Source organism: Anomaloglossus baeobatrachus, chromosome 5, assembly GCF_048569485.1.
Source record: "Anomaloglossus baeobatrachus isolate aAnoBae1 chromosome 5, aAnoBae1.hap1, whole genome shotgun sequence".
NCBI lineage: Eukaryota > Metazoa > Chordata > Amphibia > Anura > Aromobatidae > Anomaloglossus > Anomaloglossus baeobatrachus.
Window position 1 is genome coordinate 518,267,622 of NC_134357.1, and position 16,854 is coordinate 518,284,475.

General features: G+C 46.3%; 1 protein-coding gene across 2 annotated transcripts in view; it reads right to left on the reverse strand.

Annotated features, from left to right (window-relative positions):
• LOC142312032 (uncharacterized) overlaps positions 1-7,068 on the reverse strand; it is a 53,179-nt gene extending 46,111 nt beyond the window's left edge. Inside the window, exons 1-4 of one of the 2 annotated variants that reach the window (XM_075350902.1) lie at positions 6,932-7,068; positions 6,623-6,802; positions 6,417-6,540; positions 6,236-6,333 (exon numbers count right to left, since the gene is read on the reverse strand). In XM_075350902.1, the coding sequence (XP_075207017.1) occupies positions 6,236-6,333; positions 6,417-6,540; positions 6,623-6,802; positions 6,932-7,003 (474 nt within the window). In that variant the 5' untranslated portion in view covers positions 7,004-7,068. The remainder of the gene's footprint in view (positions 1-6,235; positions 6,334-6,416; positions 6,541-6,622; positions 6,803-6,931) is intronic. The other variant, XM_075350903.1, reaches the window with a different exon arrangement.
• Between the last annotated feature and the right edge of the window lie 9,786 nt (positions 7,069-16,854).

Here is a 16,854-nt window from a genome sequence, read left to right on the forward strand (position 1 = left end):
CTACAGCGTTTCTCCTTGTCTTTCTACAAGTCATCGTTGGGCTGAGTTAACACTATCTGTGGAAGTCGGTAGAGTGAGTAAAATCATACAGTTATCTAAGGGACTGATAATTAGAGCGGTTGGATTCATTGCTACCAGGAAGAGACAGAATAGAGACTTTGAGGGTTAATGTCCTAACCATGCATTTAGGTAGGTGTTCATATGGGGCTCTTGTCAAAGCCTTCAATGCTGCATTTAGATCCATGTGGGTGGGGGGGGAGGGGCTTGGGGAAGGACGAGGCCTCACTACCCATGGGTGATCTGCCACTTTACAATCAAATAGGACCCCCAGCGCTGAGATGTGAACTTTAAGTGTATTTAAACTCAACCCCATCTCCTGACCCTTCTGTAAATTTCCAGCATGGCTGTCCAGGGAACTGGCTTGCTCTGCAGAGGATTAAGTCCTGAAAATTCTAAAAATTTCCTCCACACCCTACCATAGATATTAGTAGTGACTTCCTTCCTACTCTCCATTAAAGGGGTGCTTCACCCATTTTTATTATTTTCTCTATGAGTGTAACTTACTATTTTAGGGGTCTTCTTAATGGGCTTCTATTTTCAGTTCTGGCACTGAGCGGCACAATCCTCCTCGCTCAATGCCGGTCACATGACCCACTGGTTCTGCGACCTCTGGTATCCGCTGATGTAACGTCAAGTTCTGGGCTCTCAGAGTTGACGGTTACATCAGGGGATGCCAGCGCAACTCACACTGATTGAGCTGTGGGCGGTGATTACCACACGTCACAGCCCAGCATCAAGGGGAGGATCCAGAGGATGGTATGCGGTGCCAGTGTAGAGCAGTGAAGAGGGCTTAGCATCCGGCAGATTTGTGAATTATGTGCGCCAGTGTGGAGTACAGAGAGGGTTTCTTCAGCTGAACCTCCCCCCCCCCTTGTTGCACAAGTATCTGATCACACTATCCAGCACACTCGCCTGCTCTGCTCAGCTGTCAGTAGAGCATGCGGTGCCGGGCAGTGTGGTCATGTACTCCCACGAGCAGTACAGGTGACCAGACGCAGCTAGAGAGTGACAAGTTAGTGACATGAAGCACACCATGTGTCAGAGCAGAGCATGTCACCAACTTGCGCCACACTGTGACATTTTGTGCTGCATGGGACCAACTTTCTCCACACTGTCACCTGCAGAACAAGTTACAGAGTGGAGCAAGTTGGTGACATGCAGCACAGCATGTGACAGAGCACCTCTCTTCTCCCTCTCTTCCCTCTCTTCCTCCTCTCTCTCTTACGTGAGAGGGAGTAATAAAGATGGAGGCGCTAATGTGTCTGTGTATTTATTTCTAATAAAGTATTTTTTCTCTGTGTGATGTCTTTTTTTTAACCCTTTATTGGAGATTCTTAATGGCCGGGTCAAACTTGGCCTGACATTAAGAATCTCGGGCTTTATACCAGCTGGTAAAACAAAGCTGGTAGTAACGTCTTATTACCCAGCGTGCCACCCGACACCAGGGCCACTGGAAGAGTTGGATACTGCGCCAGAAGATGGCGCTTCGATGAAAGCGCCATTTTCTGGGGTGGCTGTGGACTGCAATTTGTAGCGGGGGGGTTGGGGGGGGGGGGCAGAAAGCTTGAGCCACCCTGTGCTGTGGATTCCAGTCCCCAGCTGTCTAGTTTTACCTGGCTGGACACAAAAAAAATGAGCGAAGCTCGCAACGTTTTTTTTTTTTAAATTATTTAATGAAATTCATGAAATAATTAAAAAAAAAAGGGCTTCCCTATATTTTTTTTTCCCACCCGGGTACAAATAGGCAGCTGGGGGTTGCATACAAAAAATATGGCGATGGCAGTGTCTTTCCCATCTACCCTCTGGGAGAGATCTCTTGGATTTAAGGAAAATAATTTCCTGACTTTCCTTTTTGCTCGATTGGCAAACAAATCTATTACCGACTTGCCCCATCTGTAAACAATTCCTTTGAATACTTCTGGATTCAGTGACCAATTGTCCTGACCTAACCGATGATGGCTGAGAACATCTGCTCTTGTATTCTCTTTCATTCAGAAAATTTGCTGACAGAGATAGGAAATTTTCTTTGGCTAAGACTAATATCTCTGCTGCTACTGCCATGACCTTCCTGGATCTTGTGCCTCCCTGTTTGTTTACTTAGATGACTGCCGTAATATTGTCCGACAAAACTGTTACATTACAGCCCACCAAATCCGGTAGGACACTGCTGAGTGCAAGTCTTATGGCTGACAATTCTCTCAGATTTGGTGAAGCAGCTTTTAAGTCCCGTGACTATTTTCCTTGCAAGATCTTCCCTCCATTCCGAGACTCACATCTGTTGTAATAATCTTGGTATCTTTTATCTCCCATGGGATGCCCAAGAAAAGGTTGATTCTTTCCAGCCACCACCGCAGGGACTCTCTGGTGTACCGTGAGATGGTGATCCTCCTGCCTAGGGTTCCGTTGACCTTTTTTTCTCTTAAGATTTGCCACTGAAGATTCCGAAAATGGGCCCAGGCCCACTGTAACTGCTGAGATGCATGATTTTAAAGATCCTAGGGCAGACATTGCTTTTCTCAAAGTGGCAACGGGATTGATTAATTTTATCACCAGCTCCTGTATCCCTGTTACTTTTTCTTCTGGAAGGAACAACTTTTGGCATGTGGAGTCCAGCAGGAGGAATAAAAAGATTGTTTTTACTTTGGGGCTACCTTTGATTTTTTTTGTATTTATCAACCATCCCAGAAAGATTAAAATATCCCTGACCCGATTTACCACGTCTGCTCAGCCAGATTCTTATTTTCCCACAATAAGGAAGACATCTAAATATGGTATAAACAGAACATTTCTTTCCCTGATACATGCTGACATCTGTCACCAACTTTGTGAACATCCTAGGGCCATTGAAACCCAAAGGGGAGGGCGTGAGACTGAAGATGTGTAATGTGATCCTCAATGGTTACCGCTACCCCGAGATATTTTTGATGTTTCTGGAATATGGGTACATGAAAATAGACATCTCTGAGGTCTACTGAAACATTTTGGGTATAGATGTTTCACCGCTGTGCTGACGGTTTCCATTTTGAAATGCTTTGTTACCATAAATCGATTGAAGCTTTTTAGATTTATAATAATCCTGAAAGAGGAGTCTGGAGTCTGTTTTTTTCACCAGAAAGAGGGGATTGTAAAACTCCTTCCCTATTTCCCTCTGTGGAACTGGGGTGAGTACACCTTTTTTTACAGTAAAGCCTTGACCTCTCCCTCCAAGGTCCGTTGACCACCCCCCAAGTACTGGGTGTGTGTGATCATGAATTTGTCCAGGGGAGGGACAGTAAACTCGAGTTTGAACCCCTTGGCTATTGTGACCAGGACCCAATAACTTGCCAAAATCTCCTCCCAGGCAGGAAGGAACCTTAATAGCCTCCCACCTACTTAAGTCTTGGCGTCATTGCTTTCTGGATCTCCTAAAGGCCCAGGAAAAAACACCATCTTAGCACCCATCTTTCTAAAACCGTCCCCTTTCCATTTTTGAATCTCCATCTTCGGGGCTCTGGTCTGTCTGCTTCTCCTGGAAGATTGGAAGGATTTCCTAAAACTTGGGAAGTCAGTCTTCGGGAATCCTTTCTTCGAATTCGATGCCTTCTCTAAAGTCCGCTTTACACGCTGCAATGTATCTTACAATGTGTCGGCGGGGTCACGTCGTAAGGGACGCACATCCGGCATCGTAAGGTACATTGCAGTGTGTAACAGCTACGTGCGATTGAATGGTAAAACGTTCATCGCACGCACGTCGTTCATTCCTCATGAATTGAACGTCAGATTGTTCATCGTACCCGGGGTAGCACACATCGCAGTGTGTGACACCCCGGGAACGATGAACAGATCTTACCTGCGTCCTGCGTCTCCCGGCCGGTAATGCGGAAGGAAGGAGGTGGGCGGGATGTTTACGTCCCGCTCAGCTCCGCCCCTCCGCTTCTATTAGCCGGCTGCCATGTGCCGTCGATGTGACGCAGAACGTCCCTCCCACTCCAGGAAGTGGATGTTCGCCGTCCACATCGTGGTCGTATGGACGGGTAAGTGTGACGGGTGTTAATCGTTTGTGTGGCACGTTCAACAAATTGAACGTGCCACACATACGATGGGGGCGTTGCAAATCGCATACGATATCGTATGCGAAATTGCAACCTGTAAAGCAGGCTTAAGATCTCATACAGACCAGTTCCAAAGAGAAATTCCCCCTCACACGGGACCCCACAGAGTCTTGACTTGGAATGAAAGTCTTCATGCTTTTAACCAAAGTGCTCTCCTGGCTAAGTTTGACAGGAAGCAAGTCCGTGTAGTAAGTTTTACCACATCTCCCAATGCATCCTCTAGGAAATCTGCCGCCTTTGTAATAATCGGAAAATTTGTCAATAACTGATCCCTTGGACACTTGTTCTTAATCTGTGTCTCCAGCTGATTGAGCCACACACTAAAAGACCTCGCAGTGCATGTGGCCGCTATATTTGGCTTAAATGCTGCTGCTCCCTACTCCCAAGCCCTCTTCAGGAAACTGTCCACTTTTCTGTCTAATGGGTCCTTTAAGAATCTGGCATCTTCAAATGGGAGAGCCACATTTCTAGAAACTTTTGAGACTGCAACGTTTATTTTCGTGACTTTGTCCCAGACATCCAATTTTTCTGAGTCAATGGAGTATTTCCTCTTCATTTCCTTTGGAATGAATGCCTTCCTATCCGGTCTTTTCCATTCCCTTTTAATTAAAGGAGCTATGTTCTTGTGGACCGGGAAGCATTTGTGCTTGCGTATCTTCAGCCCCCCGAACATTATGTCCTGCATGGATTTAGGTTCCTTAATCTTCTCTATTCTCATGGTGGCTCTTATTGCATTAACTAGCTTTCCTGTGTCCTCCATAGGAAAACATGAATGGCCTCCTTCATTACCTAAAGATGAGGAGGATGAGGACAGTCTGAATAAAATTTATCCAGTTCTCCGTCTTCACCTTCATCTTCTGGGCTAGGGTCTCCTGCGGTTACCTGCCTCCCTGAAGACATACCAGTCTTCATTTCCGTCAGTGACCTCCTAACTTAATCTTTTATTAAGGACCTCATATTTTCTAAAAGAGACCGGGATGCTTCAGGAAAGTGTCCCATCAATGCAGATCTGGCATAACCTTTTGCTATAGGTAGTGGCCAGTTTAGCGCTGCATAGTGAGAACTCCCTGTGCTTTAGTTTTTGACTAAGAAAAAAACTACAGACAACAGTAAATATTGGTACCAGAGATCCACCTGGACTCACTACACAAAGGGAACCATTAAAAGAGGGCCTGGGGCACTGTTTCCTCCACGATCTCCACAGGCTGGGTTGTCTCCATCCTGAGAAACAAAACCAAACAAAAGCGCTTGAATTTGTGATGCTTCCTGTTCTGTGAGACACCGGAGGCCTTGGAAATACCTCCTTCTGGTCCGGGTCATAGGGGTACCTGCAGGCAGCATTGCTGTGTACCGCACGCAAGGATATCACTGGCCCCCTAGGTGCCTTTTCTGCTCTCCAGCCCCAGGTCTTCCAGGATTGCACCCCCCCAAAAGATGGCAGCTCAGGTGACCTCTGCACCATCTTCTCCCGCCAGCACCGAGTGCTGTAGGTCTACTTCCAAAGGACAGGAAACCGTGAAGCTCCATTTTTTTTAAAGCTGGAGGTTTCCTGTCCTCTGGGATGGGTGGATTCTCTCTCCTGGGTGCTGTTGTGGGGAAGGGGAAAAATCCCCAGATCTATTACATATGCAAGTAAAACAGGTAACTAAATAGCAATCTGTTAACAGATCTGACCTCCATACCCTTTCATCTTAAAAATGGATCCAGCAGACATCAGTTATTTAATAACGGACAAAATAAAATTTGCGTTTCCAGAACTTTTTGCCAGTGGATCTCTGCCGAATCCATTCCAAAGGATGATTACAGGACATGTGAATTCAGCCTTACCCAGATCACTCGATTTTCCCATTCTTATGTGGATACACACCAAAACTGTTCACTTCATTTTCTGCTGCTCTCCAGGATCACAGGTCAAATTTCCATACATTACATTTTCAATCAGGAAAGAGCCGGTGTCTCTAATAAACTCTTTTTTTTTTTTTTTTAGAGTATAATACCGGTGGATAAAACAAGAACGAACACAAGACTTTCACAGTCGTCTACACGTCATAGGGGAGATTTCATAACACCTTCTCTCCATCTACCTGATCATCGTGGGGAACATTGGGATTTTCTTGTTTACAGTCCTGTGGAAGAAGAGGACGGAGACATCTCTCTGGTGTTGTCCTCTTACTGGATAGAACTGGAGGAAACACATACAGGGACTGAATTCATTCTTTACATACAGATAATTATAGGTCGTGTGTATTTAGTCCTGTCTATTACCTGGTGATGTGAGGGGCTGGGGAACCTCCATCATGACGTCCTTGTACAGATGTTTGTGTCCTTCTAAATACTCCCACTCCTCCATGGAGAAATAGATGGCGACATCCTGACACCTTATAGGAACCTGACACATACAATGATACCGTCATCCCCCGATCCCTTCATAGCGTTACTGTATAATGTCCCAGCATTCCCAGCAGTGTCACCTCTCCAGTCAGCAGCTCAATCATCTTGTAGGTGAGTTCTAGGATCTTGTGGTCATTGATGTCCTCATGTATCAGGGGGTGAGGTGGAGGCCCCGTGATTGGGCTCAGGGGTCTTCTCCATCCCTCAGACACAGGGTCCTGACAGCGCTCACTAGAGGTCTTCTTCACTACTGTGTAATCCTGGATATAGAGAGACACATTAATAAACCTCACTACAGACATTTCCAGAGTCCTCACCTCTCCAGTTCTGTCCATCTGTTATTCCCATAGATAAGAATGGTGTAACGTGACGTCATCAGAATCTCTCACCTCTCCAGTAAGCCGGAAGACTATCTCTAGGGTCAGGTGTAATATCCTCTCTGCCATTTTATCCCTATCCATCCTTGACGGGTCAATCAGGAAAATTCTCTTATATAGAACTTCACTAGGAGGATCCAATATTGTAGGGACCTGAATGGGGAAAAGATGAAACATCAGAAAGATCCCATGTAAGAAATCTCCGGAGCTGTTACCGGCTTCACATGATCACTACATCCAGTCCTGGCCCCGTCCTGCCCCCGGTATAGCACACAATCCAACTATAGTCACATACAGAGATTTATCACAGAATATCTTCAATCTAGCACCAAAAACACAGAACAAATGTAAAGGAAAAATCTAAAATATCAATCTAATAAATATTACATGAAAACAAGACAAAGTTATAAAGTGCAGGAGCCTCCACAGAGATCGGACGGCAGAACCAGGGCCGTCAGTAACAGATAATTATAGAACATTAATATATCCTGATAGTGACAGCATGGAGTGGGCGATGGCCATAATGAAGACTGTACAGCAGGGGTCGGGAACGTTTTTGGCTGAGAGAGCCATGAACGCCACATAATTTAAAATGTAATCCCGTAAAGGTGTCGCAGCTCAAGAGGGTCAGTGCGCGGAGGGTCGGTGATACTGCTGCGGGCTCGTGGGGTGTTGCGGCGGCAAGCACCATTGATCTGCGAGCGGGCTGCTTTGAATCTCCTGCAGATCAACTCTTCAAGTAAATGGCCACAGAGTCCTATCTGTGCACACGTTGCCTCTACGGCCATTATCTTGAAGTTGATCTTGTCAACTGCGGGAGATTCAAAGTAGCCCGCAGTCAGATCAATGGTGTTTGCCACCGCGTCACCCCACAAGCCCACAGTATCGCTGCCCCTGCACCACCACTGCTGCCCCGGTAAGCCATATGCGGTTTGTAAGATGCACACCCATTTTCCCCCAGTTTTGGGGGTAAAAAAAGTACGACTATCAAACCTTAAAATTTTTTTTATTAAAGATTTGTCTGCGAGCCAGATGCAGCCATCAAAAGAGCCACACCTGGCTCGCGAGCTATAGGTTCCCGACCCCTGCTGTACAGTAACAGAGCAGCGAGCGGCGTCCCAAGGGAAGTGACCCAATCTAACCCCATACAGACAGATCTCCTGATAGAGCCGCACAGACAGGAACATGTGAATGTGAGTGCAGCACTGAAGGCGTTAATGCACCCAGTAATGGGGAATCTCCACATACCTCCACCTGCAGAGCCGCACACTAGATACTTGGTTGTTGTGTGCTTACAGGACCTGTGATGATGTCACATGGAGGGGAGGAGTCAGGGGTCACATGATCAGCTCCTCAGTGTATGTAGGACTTTCATGGTGCTGGGTGAGGTGCAGGTTATGTGAGGGGTCAGGAGGGATTACAGGGGGACGGAGTGGAGCTGCATCTCTATCACTAGGGCCGTGTTCACACCTTGAGTATTTGGTGAGTTTTTACCTCAGTATTTGTAGCCAAAACCAGGAGTGGGTGATAAATCCACCAGTGGAGCCCGTGTACTATTATACTTTTCCTCTGACTGTCCCACTCCTGGTTTTGGCTACAAATACTGAGGTAAAAACCTCACCAACTACTGAAGGTGTGAACGTGGCCTTACACTGCACAAAATATAAACACAGCACTTTTGTTTTTGCACCCATTTTTCAAGAGCTGAACTCTGACATCGAAGACTTTTTTTTCCACACAAAAGGCTTTTTTCTCTCACATATTGTTCACAAATTTGTCGAAATCTAATTAACTGAAGAATTTCTTCCCAGACTATCAGAAATCCCCTCAGCTGAGCTCCTCTGCTGCTCGTCGTCCTCATCGGGCTCTTCAACTCACTACAGTTCATCGTCAAAACCAACCTAACCCCTGCACCATTGGGCAATTTTCAGTTTTTCGTTTCCGTATTTTCCTCCCCTTCTTCGGAGAGCCATAACATTTTTTATTTTCCATCAATATAGCCATAGGAGTGCTGTTTTTTGCGTGACGAGTTGTACTTTTGAATGACACCATTCATTTTACCATATAGTGTACTGGAAAATGGGGAAAAATTGTGGAGAAATAGTGAAAAAACTAAATTTCACAATGTTTTTGGGAGGGTTTTATTTACAGTGTTCACTTTAAGGTAAAACTCACATGTCGGTATTGATGCCTCATGTCGGTACGAGTTTGTAGATACCAAACATGTATACTTTTACTTTTATGTTGGTGGTGAAACAAATTAATAATATAATAATAATAAAGTTTTATTTCTATAGCGCCAACATATTCCACAGCGCTTTACAATTCAGAGGGGACATGTACAGACAATATGAGACAATACAAAAAAACAAAATTAAGATACCAGGAGGAGTGAGGGCCCTGCTCGTAAGCTTACAGTCTATGAGGAAATAGGGGAGGCAGAAAAGGTGAATGGGGGGGAGAAAAGCTTGTTATATATGGTCCAGCCATCGATTTAATAGGGGATTCAAAACCAGCTGCATGAACCCGTCATTGGCCAGAATTTATAAAGGTAGAGGGGACAAGAATTGGAAGTACATTTTTTGTTATGAAGGGCAGAAAGGGTCTAGATTAGGTCAGGGCAGTGAGGTGATAGGCTAGTCTAAAGAAATGCGTTTTTAGGGCCCGCTTAAAGGTGTGGATGTTGGGAATTAATCGGATTGCTCTTGGTAGTGTGTTCAGAAGTTCAGATTCAGAAGTTTTGTCCAAAAAAAGAATAGCGCTTTTGTCGACATTTCCCGAAACCCCTGGCATTCTCCTCTTTCAGGATCTGGGGCTCAGTGATGCCTTCTTGTGTGTGTCTTGAGCTGGCAATTTTAAATATACCATTTTTATGTAGATGCGATGTTTTCATCACCTGTTATTGCATTTTAATAGAATGTTCCAGCAACCAAAAAAAATAGTTTGGCAGTTGGAATTTCTTTGTCACCATGCCATGTATCGATCAGATTAATTGATTTTATATTTTGATAAAAGATTGAACACTGCGCGTCTAACGAAAACTACATGTAATGGAGCTAGACTAGAGATCCCTTAGTAGAAGGATATTAAAGAAGTGGTTCACCCATATTTTTTATTTTCTAGATCGATATTATGTTGAGAAACAATGTTTCTCTCAAATACCTTAAGTTGGAACTAGTGCCTGTGAGTGGCGCTATTGCAGACCGCTGTTCCCCGATCCATGACCCCCGGGCTCCTTGACATCAGGAATCCGGTGACGTCACGTCAAGACGTCAAGTTCCTGTTACACCGCGGCTGGCCGCAGTGTCTGTGAGTGATGGGCTGTGGGTGGAGTTTCACCACTCATCACAGCCCATCTGCTCCCTCCTCCCTCACAGCAGAGCGCTGTAAGCAGGCGACACACTGGGCTGTGACGAGCGGTGAAACGCCACCCACAGCTCAGTGAGTCACCGGCCATGGTGATGTGACATGATCCGGAACTTGACGTGACATCACCGGATCCCCGATGTCATGGAGCCCGGGGGTCATAGAGCGGGGAACAGCGGTCCACAATAACGCCTCTCACAGGCACTATCGCCAACATAAGGTATTTGAGAGAAACATTGTTTCTCAATATAATATCGATCTAAAAAATCTAATATATAAAGCTCAGGGTGTGTGTGTGCGTGTATGCATGTATGTATGTCCACTAAAGGAATTTGCACCATCGCATTTACAATCACGAAATTTTGCACAGACGCGCCATGTGACCCAGGGAACGTCATAGACTATGTTTGGGCGGGAAAATGTAACCCCGTGCTTTCCAGTTACTCTACAACAATCCTGCAGCCATTAAACTGAATGGTATGGGGAGATAAGGTATGCACACCAGTGACTATGGAAGGGGAATACATGGAATAGCAGAAACTGCTGTGTGAATACTGACACGAAAAATTCAATAGCTATTTGTTAGAATGAAATGTGAAAAATGGAACCTGCATTACTGCCATGAATATATGAATAAAGAGAAATTTAGCTACTGAATTGATCAATGCAGAAGAGCCCCAACACTACGCCAAAGTATTTCTCTACGTTGGGGTCCCTAGCTTGTGTGTGTCCTCTCATGCAGTTAAAAAACTTACCGTGTATGGGACGCTGAGACCCAGGCTATATATGCGTATAATGTGGATTGGCAATAGGTGTGTATGGGGAGGGTTCACAAACGAAAAACTACTAACATTAAGGAATAACGTTTGGAACTCCATTCTATGTCTGAACTGGGTGCAAAAAACCTAAAAAACATCACTATGGGGAGATAAGGTATGCACACCAGTGACTATGGAAGGGGAATACATGGAATAGCAGAAACTGCTGTGTGAATACTGACACGAAAAATTCAATAGCTATTTGTTAGAATGAAATGTGAAAAATGGAACCTGCATTACTGCCATGAATATATGAATAAAGAGAAATTTAGCTACTGAATTGATCAATGCAGAAGAGCCCCAACACTACGCCAAAGTATTTCTCTACGTTGGGGTCCCTAGCTTGTGTGTGTCCTCTCATGCAGTTAAAAAACTTACCGTGTATGGGACGCTGAGACCCAGGCTATATATGCGTATAATGTGGATTGGCAATAGGTGTGTATGGGGAGGGTTCACAAACGAAAAACTACTAACATTAAGGAATAACGTTTGGAACTCCATTCTATGTCTGAACTGGGTGCAAAAAACCTAAAAAACATCACTATGGGGAGATAAGGTATGCACACCAGTGACTATGGAAGGGGAATACATGGAATAGCAGAAACTGCTGTGTGAATACTGACACGAAAAATTCAATAGCTATTTGTTAGAATGAAATGTGAAAAATGGAACCTGCATTACTGCCATGAATATATGAATAAAGAGAAATTTAGCTACTGAATTGATCAATGCAGAAGAGCCCCAACACTACGCCAAAGTATTTCTCTACGTTGGGGTCCCTAGCTTGTGTGTGTCCTCTCATGCAGTTAAAAAACTTACCGTGTATGGGACGCTGAGACCCAGGCTATATATGCGTATAATGTGGATTGGCAATAGGTGTGTATGGGGAGGGTTCACAAACGAAAAACTACTAACATTAAGGAATAACGTTTGGAACTCCATTCTATGTCTGAACTGGGTGCAAAAAACCTAAAAAACATCACTATGGGGAGATAAGGTATGCACACCAGTGACTATGGAAGGGGAATACATGGAATAGCAGAAACTGCTGTGTGAATACTGACACGAAAAATATTCATATATTCATGGCAGTAATGCAGGTTCCATTTTTCACATTTCATTCTAACAAATAGCTATTGAATTTTTCGTGTCAGTATTCACACAGCAGTTTCTGCTATTCCATGTATTCCCCTTCCATAGTCACTGGTGTGCATACCTTATCTCCCCATAGTGATGTTTTTTAGGTTTTTTGCACCCAGTTCAGACATAGAATGGAGTTCCAAACGTTATTCCTTAATGTTAGTAGTTTTTCGTTTGTGAACCCTCCCCATACACACCTATTGCCAATCCACATTATACGCATATATAGCCTGGGTCTCAGCGTCCCATACACGGTAAGTTTTTTAACTGCATGAGAGGACACACACAAGCTAGGGACCCCAACGTAGAGAAATACTTTGGCGTAGTGTTGGGGCTCTTCTGCATTGATCAATTCAGTAGCTAAATTTCTCTTTATTCATATATTCATGGCAGTAATGCAGGTTCCATTTTTCACATTTCATTCTAACAAATAGCTATTGAATTTTTCGTGTCAGTATTCACACAGCAGTTTCTGCTATTCCATGTATTCCCCTTCCATAGTCACTGGTGTGCATACCTTATCTCCCCATAGTGATGTTTTTTAGGTTTTTTGCACCCAGTTCAGACATAGAATGGAGTTCCAAACGTTATTCCTTAATATTAAACTGAATGGAGCTGGGAGCTGCTGGCTATAAATAGCAACTGTCAGTTGTGGCTATAGGAACAAAATAAACTGTTAATATAACAAGCTTATATGTGAGGTAAAAAGATGTCGGTGGTGAGACGGATAAAAAGAGACAGAGACACAGACAGAGACAGACGGGGAAAGAGACAGCTGGGCAAAGAGACAGCTGGGCAAAGAGACAGACCTGGAAAGAGACAGACCGGTAAAGAGACAGACCGGGAAAGAGACAGACCGGGAAAGAGACAGACGGGCAAAGAGACAGACGGGCAAAGATACAGCCCTGAAAAGAGGCAGCTGGGCAAAGAGACAGCCGGGCAAAGAGACAAATGCCCAAAGAGACAGACGGGCAAAGAGACAGACCTGGAAAGAGACAGACCGGGCAAAAAGACAGACGGGCAAAGAGACAGACGGGCAAAGAGACAGCCCTAGAAAGAGACAGACGGGCAAAGAGACAGACAGGCAAAGAGACAGACAGGCAAAGAGACAGACAGGCAAAGAGACAGACAAGCAAAGAGACAGACGAGCAAAGAGACAGACTGGGAAAGAGACAGACCGGACAAAGAGACAGACGGGCAAAGAGACATCCCTGAAAAGAGGCAGCTGGGCAAAGAGACAGCCGGGCAAAGAGACAGCCGGGCAAAGAGACAGCGGGCAAAGAGACAAATGCCCAAAGAGACAGACGGGCAAAGAGACAGACCGGACAAAGAGACAGATGGGCAAAGAGACAGACGGGCAAAGAGGCAGACGGGCAAAGAGACAGACGGGGAAAGAGACAGACCGGGAAAGAGACAGACCGGGAAAGAGACAGACCGGGCAAAGAAACAGACTGGCAAAGAGACAGACGGGCAAAGAGACAGCCCTGAAAAGAGGCAGCTGGGCAAAGAGGTAGCCGGGCAAAGAGGTAGCCGGGCAAAGAGACAGCCAGGCAAAGAGATAGCCAGACAAAGAGACAAATGCCCAAAGAGACAGACGGGCAAAGAGACAGACCTTGAAAGAGACAGACCTGGAAAGAGACAGAGCGGGAAAGAGACAGACGGGGAAAGAGACAGCCCTGGAAAGAGACAGCCCTGGAAATAGACAGCCCTGGAAAGAGACAGCCCTGCAAAGAGACAGCCCTGCAAAGAGACTGACCTAGAAAGAGACAGCCCGGCAAAGAGACAGCCCGGCAAAGAGACAGCCCGGCAAAGAGACAGACCGGGAAAGAGACAGATGGGGAAAGAGACAGACGGGGAAAGAGACAGATCGAGAAAGAGACAGACCGGGAAAGAGACAGACCAGGAAAGAGACAGACCTAGAAACAGACAGCCAGGCAAAGAGACAGCCGGGCAAAAAGACAGTCGGGCAAAAAGACAGCCGGCCAAAGAGACAGCCGGACAAAGAGACAGACGGGCAAAGAGACAGAGAGAGAGAGAGACAGACAGATACAGAGATTGAGACAGATAGACTGATGAAAATACAGACAGAGATATAGAAACAGACAGACAAGGAAAGAGACAGACAGTGAGACAGACAGACAGCGACACACAGACAGAGACTGGAGAGAGACAGAGAGACAGTTACTATCCCGGGCAACGCCCGGGTACTTCAGCTAGTAAAAAATATGGGTGAACCACCCATTTAAGTATAGTGTTAATAATAGTGTTAATATTAGTGCTGCCTCATTATCCCCTTGATCGCACAATAGTGGTAGGGCTGCAAAATACGAGCATTACTCATATTAAAGCTGTGGGTGGGTCCGACAGATGGTAAACGCGGCTCACGATGATGATGATGGAAGTTTTGTGGAGCGGCTAAAGTGAAGGGTTAACTGCACCAGCAATGAGTTGTGCAGGGCGGGTGGCAAAGAGAACGTGATACAGGCCAAAGCACCCCAGCCGGTGGTGTCCTGGCTGAAGGAAAGTCGCGTGTAAAGCAGCGTGTGACTTCACAGGGTCAGATGGTGAGCACTACGAGCTCACACAGGGTCCAAAAACCAACGCGCTTTGAAGTACTATGCGTACTTTATCAGGGATGCTGCAGCATCGCGCTGATCTCCTGTGAGTGCCGGTGCTCTATCAGCTCTCACAGGAAGTGAGTCATTGCAGCATCAGGGGTCATCAGCTATCCCCTTGCTACCATGACAACAAATTGGCGCCCCGTGATTGCGTCACTGGATTGCCAATGGTGGTGGGGGAACCGCACCATCTCTGCCGTGGCCTTTTGCGCTGTCAGTGTTTGGCAGCACGATCTAAGGGGTTAACAGGTGTGGGTGGATCTCCAATCCACCAGCACCTGTTAGCCACACACCTCTACTGGAATACCGCGGGCTCGCCGCCAGAGCCCACGATAACCGGAGGGAGGTGACCAAGGGCGTACCAGTACGTCTTTGTTCATTATGGCGTTAAATGGGAACATTTTCACATTCAATAGTGTCTGTCACATTGGGGAGGAACTGTAAAATTCGGGTTCGTAACGAACACTGAATGTTCTGGTCTCAGACCCGAACACTGACGTTTACCTATAGGTCCCGTTCCTGTTCAAGTTTTTCATCCGAATAATATGAATCTTTCCTGGTGTGGGCAGTATTGTTATGGCTGTGATTGGCCGGCTCACCACTGTAAAATAAAAACAAACATGGGCTCCTACCTTATTTTTACAACTAGCTGTTACGCTCGGACTGGTGACTGTCTGGTGCATGGTGTGGCAGACGCACACAGACCAATGACTGTCTGGTGCATGGCAAAGTACAGGTATCAACAGGGATGTTAAAGAAAAGGAAGGCCCTCCTGACACTAACCTGTGTCTGTCCCCTAAGCGGTATAGTGCCAAGGCAGGAAGAATAACAGATAGGAGGACATAGACAAAAAGGGATAGACACCAACTTCCACAGTTGCAGCCAAGCACCAGGACTGCAAGCAACACAGCTTCCAGAAGCCGAACTACACACCAGGGCTCCAGCAGCAACAGGACTCCTGTGGCTATCAGAGCTTCCTTTCTCCACAGTGGCTAGTAAAGAAGGAATTCTATTACTGACATCATTTAGGCTACTTTCACACATCCGGTTTTTGCCGTCAGGCACTATCCGGTTTGTGCCTCATGCAACGGATCCGTCGCAGATTGTGTAAAAACTGATGCGACGGATCCCGCAAAAAATGGATCCTTTTTTTTTTTCTTTTTCATGCCAGAGGGAGAGAGAGAGAGAGAAAGAGAGAGACCCTATCATCACCGCACACACCCCGCCACTACCGCCCCCATCATCACCGTACACACGCAAGCACTACCGCCCCCATCATCACCGCACACACGAAGGCACTACCGCCTCCATCATCACCGCACACACAAGGCACTACCGCTCCCATCATCACCGCACACACAAGGCACTACCGCCCCCATCATCACCGCACACACGCAAGCACTACTGCCCCAATCATCACCGCACACACACAGGCACTACCGCCCCCATCATCACCGCACACACACCGGCACTACCACCCCCATCATCAGCGCACACACGGACAGGTACTACCGCCCCCATCATCACCTCACACACGCAGGCACTACCGTCCCCATCATCACCGCACACACGCAGGCACTACGACTCCCATCATCATCGCACACATGCAAGCACTACCGCCCCCATCATCACTGCATACACGCAGGCACTACCACCCCCATCATCACTGCACACGCGCAGGCACTACCGCAACCATCATCACCGCACACACCCAGGCACTACCGCCCCATCATCACCGCACACACACTGGCAGTACCTGAGTGACGTCACCGCTGACAGCGCGACTCACTTCAGTTGCTCTGTGGAACTCACAGCGAGTGGTGGTGTTTTACTGCCGCTCCGGTCAGCTTCCGATGTAGCAGAGCTGAAAGTGATGTGGGTCCTCGTGTGGATTACGCCGGACCGGGAGGGGTATTTGGGGATTAATAAAGTTGGGAAAGAGGGTGGGTTTTTTTGTCTTTTATTTCAATTAATTAATTTTTCGTGTTTGTGT